The sequence below is a fragment of the Columba livia genome, chromosome 2, assembly GCF_036013475.1.
Source record: "Columba livia isolate bColLiv1 breed racing homer chromosome 2, bColLiv1.pat.W.v2, whole genome shotgun sequence".
In the NCBI taxonomy this organism is placed as follows: domain Eukaryota; kingdom Metazoa; phylum Chordata; class Aves; order Columbiformes; family Columbidae; genus Columba; species Columba livia.
The window spans coordinates 21,450,120-21,475,824 of NC_088603.1; the positions used below are offsets into that span (position 1 = coordinate 21,450,120).

The window sequence follows — 25,705 nt, forward strand, 5'->3', positions numbered from 1 at the left end:
GCAATATATTTTTTCTCCTTCACTGTCAATAAAATATCATTTTCTTTGTAATATTTGGACAATATTTGTGGGACTTAAATTGAAGTCACCTGCATGCATGACCACTATTAGCTTTGCATCAAGCTACTAAACCAAACTACAGTATTTCTACCACTTTTCTGAAAAGCTTGGAGTAAGAGTTCCAGGAAGGAGAAAAAAATAAACATGACTCTAACCACTAACTTTTCATACCGTTATAAAGGTAAGAATGAAAATTTCCAGTTGTATGGAATTTCATTTTAGATACATGTGAGAGTCTGTTTCTGTTCAGGCATTAATTAAGAAAAAAAGTTTGATAACCCACTGTACACGCTTAGGGCAATTACAAAGGTATATTCTATCGTCAAAAAGTTCAGGGCATAGTAGAAATTGTCAGTTCTCTTTATAGGCTTGGGGTTTTTGTGGTGTTTTTTGTGTTGTGGTGTTTTGTTTTGTTTGGTTTTGTGGGGTTTTTGTTTGTTGGGGGTGATGGTTTTTTTGTCTTCTTTTTTGTTTGTTTTCTTTTTCCCCCCCCAGAGCTGTTTTTGAAGTGCTTTAGACATTCTATATTATTTGTTTGACATCCTGTTCTCTCAGACAATGGTTACTGTTGGTTGCTTCAAAGAAAGATGTAAATGCTTGGTTATTCAATTAGTTGTGCATAAGGACATATTTTTTCCTCTTTTCACTAGGAGACCGCACTCTGCACTGAAGCATAAGATGTGATTGTTCTTGTAATTATATATTAGTTAGAATAACTGCCAAGTTTATTTCTATTTATGTGTCTGTAAATTTTTATAAATCTGATTATATTTGCAAAAGAGTGATATAAGCAATATCCTTTGGTCTTTAGAGTACACATTAAAGTTTTAGGTAATATTTCAAATTAAAATGTTTTGGCAAATCCGATTTCCTGACTATTGCCATTCTTTGTCTCCATTTTCATTTTAGCTCTGTTGCTGAATTCTACATTTTTTTTTAATTATACATTTATTCTAAAATTATTCAAAAACCTGTCTGCAAAAAAACCCACAAACTAACAAAAACAGTCAACAACAACAACAAAAAGTAGCAAGGCTGTGTTCTTTAACACTTACTCATAGAAGACCAGTAATGACTCAAGAAACTCTGCTAGTGATACGAGCTAGGAATAACTATGAATGATAGGAAAAATATTTTGTGAAAATGAAGTTGCTGAAAGAGATGGTATCCAGCACTTGCTGCGCACTGCGCAGCCTTCCTGACATCAGCCATCGTGGCAGGGCAGAGGACTTTCCTGTAATCCCTGTAACATATCTGTCAGCCCCAAGCAAGTGTGCCAGATATCTTATACAACTACAATAGAGCTAAACAGCTGCTGTCAAGCAAATGAATTACATCCTGAGTGACTGGCAATTAATTGCAATGTTAATTGAGTTACACAGAACAATATAACCCATCTTCATATATAGGTGATGAGCTACAATCACTATCACTGTTAAGGAGTGACACAGGAGAGTACTGCAGATAACTCCAGGAACACAACAGCCCAATGCCCAAAAGGGCAAAGCAAATAAAACTTTAGGATTTATCAGGGAAGAAAGTAAAGAGAAAAAGAATCCTTTTGCTACAGTATCATTCCACTGTTTGCTCATTTCCTAAATACTCTACACATGACTTTATAATCTCAAAATATTATAGCAGATTTTTTAAAATATTGAGAGAAAGGAAAACCTATGGAATAGTTTCCATATAAGAAATAAATTGTAACTCCTTGAGTGTGTAATTTTGCGTAAGGACGATTGCATAGAGATCAACTCAGAGTAGGTGGGTTTGTCTGCTGTTCACCACCACTTTCAGTAAAAGACATAATCAAACAGGAGACAGGGTAAAAATGGAGCTGCTTTCTCAGCAAGCTACAAACCTGTACAATGTGCTGCCAAAAATGGGGAGGGGGCTAAACTTTTGAATGTGTTCCCAGGGAAAATAAAGTCTATACAGAAGGCAAATACATTAAGGTCTACTCCATATGGAAAACCACATGTGGTAATAAGGACTCTGAAAAAGGAAATATGAGGAACATTAGAAGGAAGTATCATAGCTGCTTGTTCTTTTTTGATTCTTGCTTAGCATCTCATTGACAGCACTGGAAACAGGATATTAAGTGAAATGGACCTTGATGCGATCTCTTGTGAATACTCTTCTTAAAGACACGCAAAACATTTCAGCGAATCTCTTTTAATTTGTTGGAAATAACAACTGTCTTCTGTATGAAACTGAAGTCAGCAGTCACCAGTTCCCTTGTCTCAGGGAATATATTTTCTCCATTGTAGGCTGCTAATCTGATCAGACGGCCCTTGGCAACTGTTGTATTCCCAGGTAAATTGTATGGAGACGTGAGCAGAAACTCTGATGGAGGGATTTGCCATTTTTATAGCCAGTAACGACACTTCAGGAGGGAAAAGAGAGAGATGACAAGGAAATTTGGAGATCATGGAAGTTATTGTCAAACACATGATGTCTCTTTTGTAAAAAAAAAATATAAGTCTAAAACATGACTCATGCCAATGGTCTCACATTTTGTGGACATAGTAAAACAGTATCTCTGAACATTTCTGGGGGGACCACAAAACTCCCTTTGAAATTATGGTTGCTGTATGAAGAAGAAGAGGGTGTGAATGCTTCCTGGAAAGGCCATGACCTTGAAAACCATTAACTCCCTTCTATTGGGAAAAGCATATAGAAAATAGCTGTCACTGCATCTTTGAAATGTAATGGAGTAAAAGAGTGTTTAAGTGTGGAGACAATATGTTACCTGACCTACACTATCCTGCCAGCTTGCCAGGTCCATCGGAAGGTCTGAATTTTTTCAGAGGAAACAAGGCTGGAATTACAACTTTTCAGAGTTCAGTGTGGCCAAGAGCTGTTCCTGGGCTGATGTGGGTACAGGCAGCCCCTTACATGCGGCAGAGTCTAATTTGATAATCTGGCCACACTACAGGGACAAAGCAACAGACATAAATAGATCTGTCAGAACAAAACTGTCTTTGTAACTTCCTACACACAGTACCACTGTAGGACATCAACAAAACCTGATATTCCCCCAATATATCACTATTCATGCAGTAAAGGTTCAATAAGAATCAGCCTAAAATAATGATTATTGTTTCTCTGGTACAACATTTTAAGCAGCTCTCAGTGGCTTTCTGCTTCAACATTGATGTTGCTGAGCAGCATCATGAGGATAGTCAACAGCATGCTGTCAGTGTACAGAAGATGACAATCTTAACTTTCAAAATTGTTTTTCTAGTTGTCCGGTGCACATTTTCAGGCTTTAGGTATTACTGCATGTTTGTCCAGAAGAAAAACCCCCCTAGAATGCATTTTTTTGGATGTTTAGAACTTCAAAGAGTTTACAAAGAGACAGGGAAGAATACTTCTGAACAGTGATGTCTCTGCCACAGATAAGAACATTTAATAACTCTACTCTGTTTAGTCCTTACACTGTATCCATTGCCATAACACTCCATGTGCAGAAATAACAAGCTTAGACCACTTCAGTATACCTGTGTTGCACAGGGATACTGCTCATAAAACTCAGAAGGATCTCCCCTGATGTAGACATTACAATGAATTACAACTTTTTTTTTTAATAAGACATTAAAAAGGAATTGTATCAGATTTTTTTAATGTGTTTTGTTCATTTTGCAGAATACCAGGTATAGATTAGTATGTCATAAAAATTACAAAGCAAGCTCTTCAATCTGTGAGAAGGAATACTGAATAACCAAACTTCATGTGGGTGAAGGGGATGAGAACATTATGACAGTTACTAATCATTGTGCTTTTGAGTACCTAAAATGAAGGAAACATTCCTTGCAAGTACTGAGAAAAGGAAACATGGCCAAATATAGTAGAGGAAGCGTATTAGCCAGCTACAAATACATGCATCTGTATCCAATCTGCATTATCAAGTTATGACAATAGACCTCAAACGCTATGAATCTCTTAGAGAGAAAATCTTTCAACTTTCTTAGCAAATATTCTCTTTAGCTGGGGACAAGAAAGGAGTCAATCTCTGCTGCATCATGTTTTTCATTTGCAGGAACTCCAAAAAATTTGAGCAGGGGATATAAGTGTTTCACTTTTGGTTAAGCTCTCCCTTGTCTCTGCATATAAGCAGAGAACTTCAGGAGTCCAGATTTTTGCTGCTGATCATCACAGTCATTCTATGTGGCTCTAGTTTATGAAGATACATCACGGAGCACTTTTCAGAGCCTCCAGCATACATACTGCCACTGTTCAGAACATTTCTGTGGCAGGAGTAAATTTCATACTCGGGTTTCTAAGCCTGTATTTCAAGCAATTATCCAAACAGGCATCACTGCTAAATAGTAGCTGTAAATTGGAACCCTCGGTGACTAATGTTAACTCTTATCCAGGACAAGTGAAATTTGTTGATATAGAAAAAAATATTCACTATAAGGATGAATTTAGACCATTATATCAGTGTTGTGAATCTACAAAGTTCACAAAGTACATCTTAGATGAGCAACACCAAGAAATGTGTCTCTGGTGGCTTTTTCCTGAAATTTTAGTAGCTTTTTTATTATATACGTCGTAAAAGTGTTTTGAAACATCCTTTACTATCAAAAACAAAGCTTTTAAAGTTTCTAACACTGCCACAGGGACTTGCATCTACCATTAAGGGGACAGAGCCTGAAAACTTCAAAAATAAAGAATCAGAAGTCTAAGCTAGTGTTCCTCTAGGGACTACATTCATATAAAGCTGAACTTTAAAATACCAATCTAATTTGCAATAAATTTCCATGACTGTTTTGACAGAAGTGGGAAACCAATACTACATACTATACCTGGTAACTTATTGAAGATATATCTGACAAACATTGCCCATATCTTTACTGTTTACCTTGTGTACAGTGCAATTTCTTAGGTTTGATGTAGTCTCAGTGTTATTTCCCAGTGCCTGAGCAGTGCCTAATGACATCCTGAAGAGAAAGGCTACTCATTAGCAAAAGTAACAAAGCAAACCAGCTCACATAAATTAATGGTTCATTCTCCCAGAAGTCCTTGACATTGGGAAATATTAACTTTGTTTTATTGATTAGAAAGACAGAGAAGTGAGATAAAATTACTTGCCTTAGCCATGCAGGAAATTTGTAGTAGGCCCAAGGAACAAAATGCATCTCCTAAATTCCACTTTGGGAGCTTACGTTTCAGTAATTCTGGTGACAAATGTGGAAGGAGGAAAGAGATTTGTGTCCAAGGAAATATTAGTAATGAACGATATCGGTGCTTTCAGAAGTAGCTCTTACCTTGGAGTTATTTGGATCCATAGCTATCAGAAATTTATTATTTTTCTGAGTCTTATTTCCTTTGTGCAGTAAGTAGGGGTGATGCAGATAATTGCACCAATGCTGCCACCACACCACATGAGAAGAAGATGGATATGCTGCCTAAATGGTATCAGTAGGAATTTCCCCTAGCCAAAAAAAGCATGAAAGCCTTCTGGCCTTATTGCAATCTATCCATATTGGCTCTGTTCCACTCTCAGTTATTTATTTTACAATAACTACATTTCACAACTTATATTCCCACCTAAATAAGCAGGATATGGTCTAAGTATACATGGCTGGACAAAAGGTCTTCCAGATTCATAAGTGTTGACTCAGTACCCAAACAATTATTCCATAAAAAAATTTTATTAGAAATGTAAAGAGCTACCTAAAAGCATGTTAATTTCAATATGGTCTTTAGCAAGCAACGCATTCTGTTTCTCTTTTCAAACAAAAGACATGAAAGCAATGCTGTTATTTATTCTTTCCAGACTTACACAGACCTCTTGTCCACAGCAGGAACATACCTGTTGGAGGCAGCACTGTGGGTTCTGCAGGTAAAAACTCCTGGAATGGTAAGCAATCCCTGGAAAATATGAGGTCATCAAGGGCTATGCCACCTTTAGGACCTTTTCCAGCTATCCCTTCAAAGACAACTTGGAAATCTTCTTCTCTATCTCCAGTCAGGATAAGTGTCTTGCTCTGCCAGAAATTTCCCTGGTTTCCAGTAAGATTAAGGAGAACTTTTTCATGTTCCAACCTAGTCCTCTGGTAGACAATCAATGATCCAATGTTATCTCCATACATATGGTAATAGAAAATCATCTGAAAGCAAGAACAATAGCATCAAATATACAATAGGTGACTTTAGATTCATTCTGCTGTTGTACATACCCTAATTATTAAATGGAGCATCATTAGTGGCATTCAGAACAGTCTTTAATTTTACTGATTCAAAACCAATTTAATTAAAGGACACACTAAATGACTTACTAGTGAAAATTTTTGAACTATTCCATAAGATGAACTTAGAAGCCAGCATTACAAGACTGCGACAGCTGATCTTACATTTCTTTTGAATAACTCTTGTATATAAATGCAAAAGAATGAAAATACATGATAAAGAAACAGAGGAACGGAGCAGTGCCACTTAAAATATTGGGAAGTAACTTCAGTTTACTGAACACTTTTCTGGTTGTAAATGTGTTTGTGCTAGATTATAGAACGTGTAATTAAAAAATAGTCTTCTCTAATCTAATATGTGAGCAAGACTTCTACCTGGACTGCAAAAATGAAGAAAAAAAAAAAGCTAAAAAAAACCCCAACCCGTAAGAGGTTCTTGGATTTCTTGGATTAGAAAACAAGGATTTTTTTTCTTTTAGTAAAAGTGGGGAAAACAAATTATGAAGCACTAAAGTAAGATCAAGCACTTGCAGAACACAGAAAATAAATTACCATTAACTGCTCTCAGTTATTTTCAAATCAAGAGCAACGAAAGAATGTATGTATTTGATCAAATTAATACTTAGTCCAATATCTTGTTTCTGACGAAGGTCAGAATATTTCCAAGTATGATATATGCTCCTGAAAGAAAGCTATGTGTACTAAAATATGCAAGAACTTGTCTGTAGCTCAAATTTCTTCCTAGTCTAATGCATAACACAAGCCCTAAAGAATGAAAACTCTATATTATTTATTACAGCTATAAAAACATAATAGTGAATACTATGACACCCATGTAAATGTAAAGTCACACCCCTTTCTGTTACCTGGTGCTATAGGATTTTATAGGCTTCTGCAGTCTATTGTATTGCATAAATGTACTATTTTCTAAGAAAAACCTAACATGTTTCTATTTAATTGATTTTCTCTAATTATTGATTAGTAAAGCCACCAAGAGCTTTGTGTAAAATTTTTTTGAAAGTTTTATTATGTTCGCTTTCAGAATGTCTCCTATGCAATGAAGAAGTCAAATACAGGCTTCATAAGTCAGTTTTCTTGTATGCAAATATTTCTATTCACCTGCCCGTTTCCTGTCCTGTAACTACCCTGTTTATTTTAAAAACCTTCTTTAAATGAGGCCTGCATATATAATATATATTCACTTATCTTTAAACTATGCAATGCTTTTCACATTCTCAGCATTGATCTCAATTGAAGGAGGACCTGTGTAACTACAGGCTGGTCAGCTTCACCTCCATCCCTGGGAAGGTGATGGAACAATTTAGCCTTGGTGCTATCACAAGGCATATCAAGGATAAGAGGATCATTAGGGGCTGTCAACATGGATTCACCAAGGGGAAGTCATGCTCAACCAACCTCATAGACTTTTATGAGGACATAATGAGGTGGATAGATGATGGCAAAGCAGTGGATGTGGTCTATCTTGATTTCAGTAAAGCATTTGACACAGTCTCCCACAGCATCCTCCCAGCTAAACTGAGTAAGTGTGGACTGGATGATCATGTAGTGAGGTGGCCTGTGAACTGGCTGAAGGACAGAAGCCAGAGAGTCATGGTCAATGGAACAGAGTCTAGTTGGAGGCCTTTATCTAGTGAAGTCCTTCAAGGGTCGGTACTAGGACCAGTATTATTCAATATCACAGTATTACAGTATGTTTGGGATTGGAAGGGACCTCAAAAGATCATCTAGTCCAATCCCCCTGCTGGAGCAGGAACGCCTATGTGAGGTCTCACGGGAACATGTCCAGGCGGGTTTTGAATGTCTCCAGAGAAGGAAACTCCACAACCCCCCTGGGCAGCCTGTTCCAGTGCTCCGTCACCCTTACTGAGAAGAAGTCTTTTCTCAAATTTAAGTGAAACCTCTTGTGTTCCAGCTTGATCCCATTACCCCTTGTCCTACCATTGTTTGCCACCGAGAAGAGCCTGGCTCCATCCTCATGGCACTCACCCTTTATATACTTATAAACATTAATAAGGTCACCCCTCAGTCTCCTCTTCAAGCTAAAGAGACCCAGCTCCCTCAGCCTTTCTTCATAAGGGAGGTGCTCCACTCCCTTAATCATCTTTGTTGCCCTACACTGGACCCTCTCCAGCAGTTCCATGTCCTTCTTGAACTGAGGGGCCCAGAACTAGACACAATATTCCAGATGTGATCTCACCAGGGCGGAGTAGAAGGGAAGGAGGACCTCTCTCGATCTACTAACCACTCCCCTTGTAATACACCCAAGGATGCCATTGTCCTTCCTGGCCACAAGGGCACAGTGCTGGCTCATAATATACCCGTCAATGACTTGGATGAGGGAATAGAGTGCACTGTCAGCACGTTTGCTGATGACATCAAACTGGGAGGAGTGGCTGACACACCAGAAGGCTGTGCTGCCATCCAGCAAGACCTGGACAGGCTGGAGAGTTGGGCAGGGAAAAATTTAATGAAATATAACAAGGGCAAGTGTAGAGTCTTGCATCTGGGCAAGAACAACCCCAGGTTCCAGTATAAGCTGGGGAATTACCTGTTAGAGAGCAGTGCTGGGGAAAGGGACCTGGGGATCCTGATGGACAGCAGGATGACCATGAGCCAGCACTGTGCCCTTGTGGCCAGGAAGGCAAATAGCATCCTGGGGTGTATTAGAAGGGGGGTGGTTAGTAGATCGAGGGAGGTTCTCCTTCCCCTCTACTCTGCCCTGGTGAGACCGTATCTGGAATATTGTGTCCAGTTCTGGGCCCCTCAGTTCAAGAAGGACAGGGAACTGCTGGAGAGAGTCCAGCACAGAGCCACAAAGATCATTAAGGGCATGGAGCACCTCCCTTATGAGGAAAGGCTGAGGGAGCTGGGTCTCTTTAGCTTGGAGGAGACTGAGGGGTGATATCGTTAATGTTTATAAATATGTAAAGGGTCAGTGTCACGAGGATGGAGCCAGGCTCTTCTGAGTGACAACTAATGACAAGGGGCAATGGATACAAACTGGAACACAGGAGGTACCACTTAAATGTGAGAAGAAACTTCTCCTCAGTGAGGGCAACAGAGCACTGGAACAGGCTGCGCAGGGAGGTTGTGGAGTCTCCTTCTCTGAAGACATTCAAGACCTGCCTGGATGCCTTCCTGTGTAACCTCACCTAGGTGAGGTTCTGCTCCAGTGGTGGGATTGGACTAGATGATCTTTTGAGGTCCCTTCCAATCCCTAACAATTCTGTGATATTCATTCCCATACTTAATTCGCTTTGCATCAGAGTGTATGCTAGCTCTCTAGTCTTAGTTCTCCAAGGTTCTCTGGGTGTCATCATTCATCTTTTGGCTACTTGACCTTTTCGGGTATATCCTGAAGAATTTATCATAGATTTTTGAAAATGAATAATTATAACAACTAGCTCTGTTTGTAATAACTTTTCTGATGCTGAAATACAATGATTAAAATGCAAAAATATATAGAAAATACAACACTTTCAACAATAAACAGTGCCCTCTCCTTTCTACTGTGCATACTAGAATGCAATTGCTGTTTTAAATGACATCTTTCATATTTTTTATTAAGATTCTTTGACTTCATTCTTAAATTCCCCTCAGAATCATGATGTATGCCTTATGCTTTTAGTTCCTTATTGGAGTTAAACTTAAGACTTCGTTCCAACACCATCTATTTTGACATCATAGTCTACAACAATGCTGCTTCAGCCCTGGTTCTAAACAGCAGATCTCAGGCTGGTATATCTGCACAATGTTCTGCAGTGAATACTAATCCAAATAATGTGTTTAAAGTTTTTTAAAGTACTTTCAATACAGTTTCTTTACTGTTCCATGAAAATATATGAAAATTTTCTGGTTTTCTCATGGTTTGACATATCCAGATAGTATAATCATTTATCACTGATGACTTGATGTAGAATTGTCCCTTTTATTTCCTAGATTTATTTTGGAATAGTGTCACTTTCTTTCTACTTGGACTGTTTGCCTTGGATTTCAATACTTTTTGAAGATGCAACTTGGTTTGTTAAAGTTTTGCAAACAGACAAACAATTTTTCTTAATATATGTCCCTGTTTATACTTGCTGATGCATATTTGTTTTCTATGCACAAACCCCTTGTCCCATTGATGTACATTTTCCATTGATCTGAATGTTCCTAAGATTCCAAACAAAGTCTATTGTAACATATTATGTACCTTTTGCTTCTCTAAAAATTCATAGAATGGAATAAAGGACTTTAAGGGACTGTCTGATCTGATAAGATCAAGCTCTGGGTCTAGAAATAATTTTTTCCTTCATACAATTTCCTTTACCAGAAATTCCACTTCCCTTGGTCAATTGCCTAAAAGAATGTTTCAAAAAAGCACTATAAAATTGCATAAACATGACTGTTTGTTTCAGGCCATATCATAAATGTAGAAGTTTTATCTGTAGAAGTTGAGTTTTTAAAATAATTTTCAGTGAGGGAAGTAATTTGTTCCCATAGTTACAATTCAAGAATTTCATTTAATTTAATGTGTGATACATCATAACTATTCAGATGTGCACCTGTCTTTGCATACATGTTTTACTCTTCATTGATGGAAGTCAAATAGCATGGTTGTTTTTCAAGCTTACAACCAGATAAAATTGAGAAAGAGATATTTTCAAATATGCATCTAGAGAAAGAAGCAAACATCTGCAAACTCATGTGAGCAGATTTTTTTAAAAAATTATGTTTTAGGCAATACAGAAAATTAACTTAGAAAACATGAGGTCATGGCTCAAATTTTGAAGATCTTTTATAATGGCTAGTTTAAGTTTTGCTACTCATATATTGAAATTAGTCAAATTTTGTTTGGATCATAAAATCGAGCCATTTATGTTTATTACTTCCTGACTTCATTAATTCTAAAGAGTTTTGAGAGTTTTCAAACAATCACAAGAATTTCAATCAAATGAACTGCTTAGAAATCTCAAACATAAGCAGAACTCTTCCTAAGTTTCAGACAAACTCTTTACAGGTTTTTATTTTCCTCATGAGTAGTGAGTCTTATGTAAATACAAACTAGAACAGTTTTAAATCCACGTTTGCAGAGAAATGACCAAGCTCTAAACAATATGATGCACTTATGTGTTTTGGAAAATAAAGGCTTACTTTTCCCCACTCTCTATAGGAGAGTCAGTGACAAAGCCTTCTGTTGCATGTCCTTCCATTTATAGTTGTGCTCCTGGAAAGTGAATTGCTACTGTATTTATATACATATTCTCCATAAAATCACAGACCATTACATAGTTGTGTGCTACTCAAGGCTGGTGTCACACAAGAAATTCTAAATCAGGTGCTGTTTTACCCGTCAACTTCATCCAGATCTCCCAGAGTACTTATTTACTTACAGAAATCATTCTTCTCTCACAGCAAGATACATGTTGTGTTATGATTTCCAGGAAATAAGGTCAGGTCCTGACTGTTCTACAACTTTTTTTTTTTTTTCTCAAGAAATATTTCAGTGATCATCTTCATTCATTTTAGGAATATTATCTTGGTGTAATTTAGAAATCACATTCTGCATTCCTGCTAGTACCACTTCCCCACATACCTTGCAGTTTCTATTCTTTCTGCTTAGGACAGGACTAGAAATCCTGGCTTTGTGTCCTGGTAGCTGAAGAAATGAACTCTTTATAAAAATATAATGACCAGATGGCTCTTGCAATGTATGATCAGTGGCTGGTCCGGTGCTCAATTTTGCAGAAGTGCTGGTTCTGAGGTTCCAGTCAAAATCATCATTTTCATCTTGCTTCCATCCACAAAGATCAAACTCAAAATTGCAATGCGCAAAAGATTTACCTGAAAGACATTTGCACACACATGAAAAGATATTTTTTCAATAAGTTAATTAGAGACATATACAACTTAGTACTCAAATTATCCATTAAAAATAATGTTTCAATAGAAAAAATAATATCCAATGTATCTGATTAAACAAAGCATTTTTAATGATCTAGGACATAGTACAGGATAAAACTGCATATATATGAGGTAGGTGCCCTTGTTGTTATAGACAACAGAGTCCTTGGTATAAAAGTAACAGAATTTGGCAACCTATTTTAGGTCAAGCTGAATAGCTCTTCAGGGCCTCATAAGCAGAATTGGTGCCCTCCACCAGGCATCAAAGGAATCTGCAGAAAATCAGGGTCTTATTGGAGGAACATGTTGAGGCCAGGTGAGATCCCTACAGTGCTGAAAATTGTAACAAATGTCTATATTTAGGGAACAGAAACCCAACCAAATTAATGTATTGAGCACCATAAAGACATAGCCTCCCTACAAACACATACAGGTAAAACATAGATGTAAGTGTGCTTTCAGCTGAATCACACCCAAACACAGTTTACTTTTGCATGTTTCCAGGAGAATTCACACAAGTATTTTCTTAGCCAGTATGCAAACACAGATGATCAAATTTTTCTTTGCATTGTATTTAATGACTAGAAAAAAGAAAACTGTCATAATTTTTGTTGGTTTTTTATGACACAACATGCATGCTCTTTACTGATTTTCAAGTCTTGAGTGTCAAAAAACCAGCATGGTCAACCAACTGCCCATGTAAGTTAAAGTTAAGTCAATTGCACCACTCCAGAAGTTTAAGCTGTAAATATTTTTCTTCTGTGCATCTATAACCTCATTGTAACTCTTACTGAAGAAAATGAAATTTGCTGAAATAACCTGGAATTTTGGTAGAACCTTCAAGAGACTTTCAAGTGTGCCCTGTGTATTCTTACTACTATTGCTGGAAAGGAAAGGGTTTTGAAAACAAATTTGTAAACCATATGGATCATTTGGTCTGACAATATAAGAAGTGACAAAAGCTCTCTTTTAAAATGTAAACAGAACCTGAGCCTCTTCTGAGGTCTGACAAAGCTCAGTCACTTAAAAGCAGCTTTATTTAATTGGCAGCTGGTTGGAAACCTCAGTAATGAGGAGGCCAAGGAGTCCATGCATTAGTACATACAATTAGTACATACAGACACCTCTAAAATTTCACACTGAAATCAGAGGAAAGATTTCTTCCTTGCTTATTTTTTTTTCTTTTTCTTTTTTGTAGAGGTCATAAGGGTGAAAAAAGCTAGAACCTTTTTCTTAAAAATATGGACTATTTAGCAAAAATAGCTTCACTATCCTTTACCTCTGTCTGCAAACATGATGCCATCTGAAATAACAATTAAAAAAACCCAAACTTGATTTACTAAATTACATAATTATCATTTATGCAAAATATAGATTATAGTCTACCTCAACTGAATTTAACTGCCCATAAAATCTTCAATTCCTTATCTTATGCTCTATGTTCATTTAGTTACTTAATATTTCAGTAACCAAGTTAAAGAAATTCCTCCAATTACTTATAAATTCCATTGTGAGTCTATAAAATTCATGTTTGCAACTGACCATTTTATTTTAAAGGTACATTTTCAAGAATCAAGACCTTAAGGTATGAGCAGTGAAAATGCCTGCTAATGCTGTGTATATTGTACGTTACCTAATCTAAATTTAGATGTCCTTGTAGGATCTTTATAATCAACAAAGAAAAATAGTCATATCTATAGGACAATTTATCAAATCTAACTCAAACAACCAACTTTAAATTACATGAACTTCAGCCTGGAAGTGAGTCACTCTACTGATGAAAAAGAGAACTCAGGCAGTCTGCTTAGAAGCTCAAGCTACAGCAGATGACTCTGCATTTGCATATTAAATCTTTGGTAGTAGGCACTTCTGTGAAGAACTGTGAACTCTTAGTAATGAAGTACAAAAGCAAAGTTAATCCTTTTGTCTGCAGAGCATTGACACAGAGCTGTTGAATTAGTCTACTGGATCAGTTTAATAATCTAAGAAGAACACTTAACAGTAAGTATATGAATTGTATTATATTGTTCACAAAAGATCTAATGAGTCTTTGTAATAAAACAAGTAACTGAAAGGAGAAAAATTGAAACTATTTTAAGTTATATTATTCCCAACAGCTGTGTTGAGATGAACAAGAAGTACAGAACTACAGGACCAGATCTGTAGAGCAAAACACCTGATGCTGAGGACCTAGAGACATTTAGGGGGGTGGTGAAGGAAAGAGGACTGAGCTGGTATAGACTGATCCTGAGGGCTGAATGACCACTAGTGGTCAGAATACCTTTGATACCCTCCTGGAGCTCATCTTTCAATAGATATTCTAATGAAAGGAGGCTAGTTCATATGCCTCAGCACACTATATAATGCAAACCAAATAATAATAAACAGAAAAAAAAGAGAGATTTGCTTCACAAGCACACTGGTGAGCTAAACCAAATATTAACCAAGCTCAGACAAACCCAAACATCTATCAAGTACAGCCACCTGCGTTGACACTAATCCATATTTCAGGCTGGATAACCACTACTGCTCCACAATCATTTTCACAAAAATTAATTTACTAGCTCTCATAAAACACCATTTCTACCTCAAGGAGGCATGCCCAGCTCAATCTAACCAGAACTGCCTCAGAGACCTTCCTTTGATATGCTGATAACCTCGAGCAGCATAAGGCAAACCCCAGCAGTTTCTGAACAAGGTTGAAAGAGTGCTACCACCAACTACATCTCCAGAACTGTTGTAGTTTATTTTGTTCTCATATACATGTAGAAAGAAAATACTACTAGCAACATTGTACTTAAAGAAAACTCTGATGATGGATCACTCATGCAGTATCTAATGGAATAATTTCTAAAGATTTGACTAATCAGTATTTCTGTTAAAATGTGTACTTATTTTACAGCAGTGATGTCATGCAACTAGCTAAAAAGAGCCCTTTACAAAGAAAAAAAAACCCAAGGCACAGACATGTCAATAGCAATTTAACAGCTTTATGAGGCTTAGTTTATATCTCAGCAACACAGGCTTTATCTAGACTTTGCTAATTGGACTTAATGAATATTATGGAGAACAGAGACTAGTTTCTTTCAACACAGAGCAGAAAGATTTCATTAACTAAGATAGGATGACTCTTCATGAACAGCTACAACTGGCAATCCAGGAAGGTCTACTGCTTAAAGGTACTTTGGAGATGTCTTGAAGCTACACAGTTTTCATGGTTTTTAAACACAACTGCCATGCCCAGGCAAAACTGCCCATTTCTTGTTTCCTATGCCTTGATCTATCATGCTTTCCCCTCCTAAAGCCTTCTTCAGGCTTCTGAGTCTGAGGTTTTCAAGCTACTGTTTTGTGGTTCAGCAGTGAGGAAACAACTCTTCTCTGATGGCTCCAAGGAATGAAAAAAAAACGTCACAACTTCACAAAGAGTGGAAATATGTGTTTTCTATAATTATATTCTCTTTGAAGGCAGCCTGCCTCATGAAAAAGCTGTGAAAACAGAACTAGCATTTTTATGTTAGGTATATTATCAGCAAGTGTTATATATTTATACTTTATTAAACATACAAGGCAGTCAGCACCAAAAAAAGAAAAAAACAGATCTTTCAGCACACAGTGGAAATGTAAAGCTGCATAACTATTCAAAATTGGGGAAAAAAAGGAAGGCAAAACTAAGTCTAATTTCTGACACCGATATTGAAGATTTTATTGAAAAAAGCACTCCCAGGCCTAAAAAAGAAAGTAATAATTGGTCACCAAGTGTTTTAGAGCACAACTAGACATTATGAATTGTGATTTTTTATCTGAGGCAAAATCCATGTTGATATAGAAGTTTCACTCCAGTAATTACCCCCATGCTCTTAAGGCTCCATAATACTTCATTGTAAAGCTTCCTGTTAAAATGCAGTCAAGGAAGGGGTGGGTTTTTTGTTTTGGTTTTGTTTTTATGATTTTTTTTTTAACTTAAAAAAAAAGTTTAAAAAGCACTTTACAGTAAAGTACTTTCTTTGTTGGACTGTATCAGTTCGCCTTTTTTCCAACAGGGAATCAGAAAGAAATACTTTAGAGGACTGCAGAACTAAATCTCGTTAAATCGTTTGAATCATCTTGCCCCTAATGCTTCATTCTTTACTTGGCTGATGGTGTTTCATGGTAAAAACAGACAAACTGGAGAACTCAAAAAAAAAAAAAGTAATTGGCAAACAGTCTTTAAATGTTCCAGAAAATAAAGTAAGTATGCAGAAGTATATCAGAAAATAACATAAGTAATTTTAAGTTGCAGAAGATTAGAGCTGGTCTCCATGTAGCTTAATGACATGTTATTCCCAGTCTGGAAATCACTGAGAAGTTTAATAGTACAGAAACAGTTGGAAATACACAGTCCCTTGGCTACGTTCCTTGGCTTCATAGGATATCAGCATACCTTTGCTTCATAGATCTGTATTCACTGGGAATTTGGTAAACTGCATTCATAGTCTCAAAAAAAATGAGGCAACTGTTCATAAAGTACAAAAAAAATGCAGATTTGATTGTGTGCACATTTCCCACAATTGTACTGGAAAAAATAAAGTTTTAGTACTATATATTGTGATCCATTTCCTCCAGAGAAGAGTCCATTTGCTATGAAACATCATTCTTTGAATCTGATACTTCAGATGTTGTTTCTTGATATCTCTTGTAAAACTAAAATTGTACAGCATTCAGATTAAAATTACTTGCTAAGAGACCTGACAATCCTTGAATTATCAAAGGAAGTAGGTCTCTCATATCCCAAAGGTATTACACTTCAAGTATTTTCAGCCTTAATACATTCTTTTCATATGGAAATCATAAGATTTTTATTCTGCTTTTAAAGTCACCCGCTTTCTGAGTTATTTTAAGAAATTCACTAACCTCTCTTCTTATTTTCTATCATATGATTTCCAATTAAATAATAGTAATTTCAAATCCTTAAAAGCCAAGGAAGAGAATTAAATTATTACCTTCTTGTTTGCTTTCTCAGCTGATGAACTGGCAACAGTATTCAAGTAGCAACATTTCACCGTAGGCAGTTGTTTATGATAATTATATTTAAAAAACTACCATACTTACTGCAAACAGTAGGGCTCTCATCTGAGTTATCTGCACAGTCATTTACAAAATCACACAGATTATCCTTTGGGATGCAGTGCTTGTTGGCACATGTGAATTCCTCTGATGTGCAAGGTCTGCCTGAGATGAGCAAAGGGGAACAATCTTCGAAGGTAATATCATCCACTGCCACATCTCCCATGTAACTGACACCACGTTTTGCCCTGAGAACAATCTAATAAAAATTACAGAGCTATTACAGTAAGACACTGTTAAGATATAGAAAACGTTATACATGCAAAATGAATAGAACAGAGACTATGATGGTCCTTCACATCTTGGAATATGAAGTCATCAGTTCTTACTGCACAGTTCTATGAAAGCTTGTACCACTGCTTGTACACATCTGTAATTGTAGTTATTGAAGGACCATCTTCTAACATCAGCCAAGTAAAAACAAAAGGAAAGAAAGGGAGCAACATGAACAAACACTAGTCCACACTCCTCCTGAATTAATAGCAAGGTTTCCACCTACTTCTGCAAAGTAAGAAAGAAAAAGACTAGTTAGAGTAATTAATCAGTTATTCCCATTAATGTAAAAGAAAGTTTTGTTAAAAGCCATCCAAGGTAGATGTTACAAGGAATGTAACACATTTTTAAATATGTTCCTAGCTGCCTATTTTTTTAGAAGGATACAACTAGGCATGGTATACCCATGACTAAGTATCTCCAAGAGGCTTAAGGAGCAGCTCATGTTTCAAAGCCAATTTCATGCTCAAGACTTTTTTCCTAAACCAGATGTAATACTACTACACACTAAGGAGAAGGAAGTGGAATAGCTTAACTTGAGTTTGATTCAAAGGTAGGAGACATTCTCCATCTTAAAAATGGATATCAGTCTGAGATCAAAAGGGAGTGAGAAATTTCCAAAAGCTCATGCCCAGTTCAGATAATCAATCAGACAACCAAAAAGATTACTTTTGTTGCTCAGAAGGGAAGGTACAGTTTGTGCATGGGGTGAAAACGGTGAAATTAGGTGAAAAGGGTGAAATTAGGAAGTGAAGAATGCATAATATGGAAGTACCTTAAGCCAGCTGTCTAGAGCAAGTGCTATGGGAATACACACCTGAAAATTTGAACGAATTCCTAAGAACACTTCTGCTCTGTTCCATTGGGGACCTTGGTTACCACTTTGAGTCCACAGCTTAGAAGTCTTGTTACTGGTTTTACAGAGTACCTAAAAAGTAAATAATTGTAGGTCACAAAATATCTTTCCATTACTAGTTCACCTTACGTTCCTTAATTGTATACAACAATGCAAGAATATCTTGTACTACTTATCTCTATACCACCACTAAATATCAGAGAATATCTCAATTTGAAAGCAACCCATAAGGATCATCAAGTCCAACTCTCTGCTCCTCACAGGACTACATAAAACTGAACCATATGACTCAGAGCTTCATCCAGCCATTCCTTGAAATCTGACAGGCTTGGTACCATGACCATTTTCCTGAGGAGGCTGTTCCAGTGACCAACCACCCTCTCACTGAGGACTCTTGCTAATGTCCAATCTGTTACAGAGTAATATTCCGGTGTAAATGACTGTTCTAAGAAAATAACACTCTAAGATTTTCTGATCTCCTCATAAACTTACTCGGTCCACAGCTTTACGTGGACTAACTTATCCCATTAATTTATCCAGAGTGGCTAGTCACAAATAAAAATGGCTAATTAATGGATTTGGATCCATTTTTAAAAATGGAAAAACAACCAACAATAAGAGTTATTGAAAAATGTATAAGTTCATGCATCCATTAAATTACTCCATTCAGAGACAGATTTTCTTGTCCTTACTCTTGGGAAACGATGTTTTTTCTTCTACAGCTAAAAACTTGTTATTTTCTTCTAAAACCCAAATTTCATCTATTTAGGCAATGGAAGACTCATAAATACCCTTAACCCCTGTCAATAGGCCTTGATTTGGGGAAAGGTGACACTTTTAGATTTGAGCACAAAGTACTAAATATGCTTTGCTCCAATCTCCCGGGCATCCAAATTCAACCGAGCTGACAATAACAAGATGGGCATTTGATGAAGTGTGTCGAGCTGTGTCTCCAGCCAGTACTCGTGGAGCAAAATATCAGTTCACCTGTTGCCTTAACCACTTCCACTTTCAAGGATTTATTGCTACTCTGCATAATCTTCTTAGTGCAGCTCAGACATTTTTCATCTTAATGAAAATAAAATGGGTTATTTTTGAAAATTTATGTAGTGCCATGCATGTATATGATATCGCGTAACAGGAAAGTTCTGCCAAGCAAACAGCAGATCCTGACACTGAAGAGATTTCATTCCAGGTGAACGAAATAAACAGGTGTAATATATTAAATTGAACAAAAAACCAAAGTGACACCTGGCTTTATAGACAAGAACTGCCCACAGAAGACAGGAACATTACAATTTTGAAGTTAAATACGCCCGTAAATTTTTGTGCTATTAACATACAAGGCTTCCCTGTACCTTAATGTGTTTTGAAGCCCTATGCATTTTGACTACATCGCAATTTATTGAAAAAGCACATTTAACACTTTGTCAGAGTTGGTAGAGTTACCCATGCCAACTCAGAGGCCAGAAAACAGACAAAAATGGTTCCAACCAACAAATATTCAAACCAAGATTACACAATAAAGTGACACATAATATTTTTCAAAGTCATAGAAACATAGGAAGAAAGCCATTCATGCAAATAGTGGGGAAAGTCTTCACCATGTCTTATATGATATTTGATGGCATGAATGGAGACTAGCATGCAAAAATCCAAACCTGCGAATTAAACAAAAATGTGCTAGTCTTGAAAAAGAAGGATAAAAGGCCTTTAGTGATTTTTAAACACAGAAAATACTTAGAACACATAATACTTAGAACCTTTACAAGAAAATGAGAAAATACCTAAATAATTTTATATTCTGAGTTATTCCTGCATTCAGTATTAATTGCTCAATTAAGCAAGTGAAACCATGTAATTATTTACAATGTTCAAAGCAAATTGGTCTGTCCTAAGACTTAAAATTGAGGACAAACATCTTTATATTTTAATTTGCCTCTAATTCTGATGAATTAAAATTTGACTACTTGCCAAGTAGTCTAACAAGATATTTACTTACTTGAGAGAAATTCAGCAATATTTTAAAAACTTATTTAATAAGAATTCAAGAAAACTCAGAGCATGCTTTCTCTGAACGTCTAAAAAGTCAGATGCATGGGATGAAGAACACCACATCTTAGATTTCAGTTCTGATGTCAACGTACATTTTAATTTCATCTTCAAAACAGTTGAATTCTACCAGTTTTTTATTATGATCTGTTATTCAGAGTAACCAAGCTAGTGAGAATTTATTTGTACAAATAAGACCACATCCACTGGCCATACTCAATTTGATGCTGAGTGCATAGGTGACTGGGTAACTTATCCTGAGGTTTTTTATTCAACCCATTGCTGATGCTGTAGTTATTCTGCAACATTCATGGGAAATCCCATTATAGTTACTCAGATATTTGGCAGAAAAAATGCTGAGAACAATGCTGTTGTTTTATTCACTCACTTTGCAGTAACTCATTTGATCTACAAGCAGCTGAATGAGTTACCTTTCCGTTACAGAACTGCTTTTACTTCAGGATTTTAATAAAAAAGTGTGTTATGTCCTACAACTAATTCAATGCTACTTACATTAATATTAATCTTTGAAAGATACATGTTAAATTTTCTGAGGAATAAGCTGTTTCTACAAAATTTTACGACAAATTTTAATACAATTACTTCATTCTTTTTTGTGCTCCCATATTCAAGCTAAGACCTTGGTTGTCCAAATATGATGCTTTTCAGTGTCAAACAGTATTGTGCAGCACAAGGCTTTTCTGGTATGGAAGTTCCAACTACAATATATCTATAAAGATCATAATTTCTGGTTGTTACATTTTCCCCAGCTTACTCAAGCTTCTTTCAGATCAAAACAAATTAAAAGCAGTGAAGTGCTACTAATTGTTCATTTACATTTATTAGCAGTTAAGCATTAATGAAACTAAATGACAAGGCATGAATATTCTTACAGCAATTTCAGGCATTTAAAAAACTTAATCCAAAACAAAGAACATCTCCCTACCTCCAGAGAACCTATTGTTGTACCATTCATGTAGTTCCAGAATACAATTTTGCATTTGGGCCCTGTAAGGGAGATGACTGGGGTAGCAATGTCAGCTGTGTGACCAAATTCTCCATTCGAGCTGTCTGTGAACAGATACCAGCCTGCTTCAGTACTCCTGCTTACAGAGAAAGGATTTCCTTTATTAAAACAAAACATTTAATCATAATTAAGTTCTAGTTGAAGTTAAAATGGTAATATTTCCTTATACAGCTATAGTATCTTCTGTCTGAAGATACAGATCTGAAGTCAGCCTTTACCCACAGGTCATATAGATAAGAACTGGAGGACCTCTAGATTTCATCACCTGCCCTCTTTCCTCAGGGAGGAAGTCAAGAAAAACCCAAGAAAGCGAGTGAAATTCTTTCTCCTGAGCTACTGGGAAAGATGAGACTGCTTCTGCAGACCCTGAATGTACGGAGAGACCAGAAGTGCAGTTCTAGTGTTCTGGGTATCTAAGATTTAGCTCCTAAAAAACTTGCTTTTCAAAATAAAAAGCAGCCGTTGACCAAAGATAAGATTCTGTTCTCTTCAGTGGAGCTGCTCAATGTTCATTGCTTCTCAAAAGAAAGAACCTTTCCAACAAAGGTTTACAAATCTGACAACAGGACCTATGCTTGTAAAAAGGCCATGGTGTTACTTTTCCTTGCTTTTTGGTTTTCCAGATTGGCCAAGCTCTGAGCAACTGTCCCACAAAGTTGCTTCAGTGCAACTGTGAAAAGGCAGTGAACATGCCCTGCAAGCACTGCCAAGAGAAACATGGGGTACCCAGAGGGTTTTCACAGACTGAAAGTTCTGCCAAATGAGAAGTTGGGGCTTCAACTGCAAAGATTCAATAACTTTATTTTTTTCACTAGCCATCTCTAAGTTTTTAGGCTTAGAGCAATCTAAAGGACCAAAAGACTTCTCTGCTTGTGGTAAGAACTCAGTCCAGTGCAGTCTTTGCTGCAGGAGCCCTGCAGTATTAAACAAATAGTATAAAAGCTACTTTTTCAATAACAGTGAAATTTGAAATCCTGTAAGAATTTTTTTCTTTAAAACATGTTATAAAATTTTAAAAAAATCTACACAATTTACCTCTGATTGCAATACCTATACTGAATTCAACATGCACCAATCTGTGTGATAAAATAACATGAATTTAGCACATACAGGTTTATCGTTGCGAAGTTACAACTGACAGATTACATTTACTCTATAGAATAATTTGCAATAAATAATCACAAAATACTTTAATGTACATTAATTGAAGTCTGTGACATCCTCTGGAGGTCAAGAAGAGACTGAATTCTATATATCCTATCACTTTAGGAATAGCACATCCTATTCAGTATAGTACATAATATAAAGTAGGCTAGAAACAGGCAAATTTTATCTCTGTACTCACACATCAACTTCCTCTGAGGACCTGAAGAATGTTAATTAATTCGCTCATCCTTAGAATCACGTATGCAGTAACTTGTTTCTAATACAACCAGTGACAGATTGACAGGCTGCAAACAGCCTGATCTTCCTTTTGCGCAGGGCAAAGCATTTAACAGAGTTTCTTCTTATCCTTCCTATAACCTGTGGTTGCTCTTAAGAGTATATTTAAATGAAAATAATTTTCCATCTCTTTCCATTTGTTTATATTTAAGAACGTTAAAAAGTAGCATAGAATGGGTTGCCTAGGCATGTATAGTTAGTTGGAAGTCAAATACACGGAGGAAAGTAGTGGTCATGATCAGAGTTAATATTTTTAGTGCCACCCATAAAACACCCATAAAACAGAATTAGCTACTCAGCAGAATTATAATCTTCCTTTCTTATAAAAAAATGTCCCAAAATTCATAGTAAAAGTTTCAGTTTCTAAGCGTCATACAAGTAGCTATATTTTTGAGACAAGAACAACATTTTTTAAAAAATGTGAGGCAAACTTTCATTTGCTACAGGTGAGATCACTGGGGACTGCTGATAATCAGGCCAACAGGGACCAAAGTCAGTCTAGTGGGATTCTACAGGAGAAGAGTAATGATCTGGCAAAATCTGCATCTATTATTTTTCATTCAAAAGCAGGTGACAGAAGTGTCACTGAAACTTTTATTTTGTCATAGTATCCTGGCAATTCAGAGATTTTTATCATTATTGCATGCATTTACATCATCCTTGATACAGTAGCAGAAAAATTTGGAAGTGAACTATTGCAAAAGATAAACACAAAATAAAGTAAAATACAAACAAGCCTTAGGTAAAAACAATCCCAAAATCAAAAGCAATAGAGCATTTTTGTTAAAACAGCTCCACCTGACAAACTGCATGTACTGTAAGTGATAATTGAAATCTTTGAAAACTACGTAGTTACAGCTGTTTCAAACAAGACTGCATTTGGTATATTGATTTATTTCCATCCTTTCTGCAGAAAAAAACCTGTTATTTCAATGGTTTTTGGTGGTGTTTTGTGGGGTTTTCTGGTGCTTTTTAGATTGTGTTTGGTTTTTTGTTTGTTTGGGTTTTTGTTTTGTTGTGGTGTGGGGTGTGTGTTTGTTTGGTTTTGGGGGGAAGGGTCATTTGTGGTTTTATTTTTCTTTCTTTTTTTTTTTTTTTTTTTTACATTTCCCCCATGGCACTGAGTATTCTACCAGAGTCTTGAGATAAAAGAATATCCAGTTCTATTATGGTTTTCAAAAACACTTAAAAATTCAGAATTTCTCTGCTACTGGGAACTCACGACTTCAGCGGTCCAAGAGTGTCAGTACTGTATTTAGAACATAATTCAAGGGTGCTGTAAGAAGCAAAATCATAAAGAGCTCTGAAAAGCAATAGCACTTATAGAACTCATACTTCCAAGAGTATTCAGTGTTATGTTCAGGCCTTTCAGTGAGATTAGTTTCAAAGAGAGGAAGGGTAGAAATCAATACTATGACATAATTCCAACATCCACCTCTTATTTAGTGTGTTCTGTCAGACATGCCTTTGTTCTGGAGACAGACCAAAATTATATCTCTGCCTAGACTCTGCTGGTCCCTGCATCCTAAGAAGGCAGGCATCATAGCATTTTTTTATCCCTTGTTTCAGTGTTTGCTATAATATCACATATAAAACTAGTAAACCAGATCAAAGTACTCTGTATGATACACTTCACTAAGCACTAGCCCTTAAATATGGTGGCAATATGTGGTTACAAGAATATTAAGGATGTGTGGGAAAGTAGAGGAAATTGAAAGATCAAGAGGGGCTGGATAAGAGTGTGTAGAGCATCGTTGTTCACCTTCACTTCTATCGCGGAAACTTCTGCACTTAGGACTACAAGAGTAGTATACTTGTGACTTATCCATGTTGTTGTTTAGAAGGAAAGCTTTCTTCTACTGTCTGTAGCTGACATTAACTTGTAATGTTTGCTCACAGGGCAAAGCAATCTCTCTGTCTTGAATTCTTTAAGCTGTCTGATATAGCAACCTATATGCAATTTACGAGTAAAAGCTCATTATATAGGGGGAAGAGTTTGAAGAAAGTAAAAGAAAATAATTCTGTTTGCATATAGTTTACATGGTAGAGTATCTGCAGCTTCTATAGATGCATATTTTGTAGCAGAGCCAGTTAATGTACATGCAATCATCTGTCCAGTTTGTTGAGCTGTGACTTTTAAAGTAAAGGATTTCTTAGCTGGCCAATGTGTATTTTAAAACATGAAGTAGTATGCAGTCACAAGGTATTCCAAAACTTTCCATAAACCTAAATTTTCAGTCTCTCTTACCCTGCTCAGAAATAGTTCTCCTCCTCATGCTACATCTTTGTTCTTTGTCTGATCTTCAGAAGTGAAGATCTTCATTGTGTGATTTAATCATCTGACCCTCTTCTTAAATTCCTTTACTTCCTGTTCCATAAAAGTTTTCCTCGTTTTGTGTTGTTGTTTGTTTGTTTTCTGACAAATGACACCTCAAGAAGTTGATGGTACCAGGTATTAAACAAGATAGTGTTTAACTTGTTCAATAGTGAATAATTCTGGCTTTCAATGTAGATCTTATGTAAGTGCTGAAATTCAGCAGAACACATGCAGGCTCCCCTGCCAGTAAGTGCAAGATGTCAGGCTCATTTGGAAAATTATCCCATGGAAAAACTCTTAGTTGATAGCTACAACATGTGCCATTAAAATCTTGATATTTGTCCTCTGAAAATAATTAATTTTACCTCTGTACTGCAAGCATTCCCTATATAGAGACATTCCTCTGCCAGTGCAATAATCCTAATTAATTTCAAAGGGAAATTCACAACATTTTAGTTGATACAAAAATT

General features: G+C 36.4%; 1 protein-coding gene across 1 annotated transcript in view; it reads right to left on the reverse strand.

Annotated features, from left to right (window-relative positions):
- MALRD1 (MAM and LDL receptor class A domain containing 1) overlaps positions 1-25,705 on the reverse strand; it is a 255,324-nt gene that overhangs the window by 139,985 nt on the left and 89,634 nt on the right. The window contains exons 22-26 of the mRNA XM_013370091.3: positions 21,395-21,551; positions 18,358-18,468; positions 17,253-17,466; positions 11,857-12,104; positions 5,882-6,179 (exon numbers count right to left, since the gene is read on the reverse strand). Of these exons, the coding sequence (XP_013225545.2) occupies positions 5,882-6,179; positions 11,857-12,104; positions 17,253-17,466; positions 18,358-18,468; positions 21,395-21,551 (1,028 nt within the window). The remainder of the gene's footprint in view (positions 1-5,881; positions 6,180-11,856; positions 12,105-17,252; positions 17,467-18,357; positions 18,469-21,394; positions 21,552-25,705) is intronic.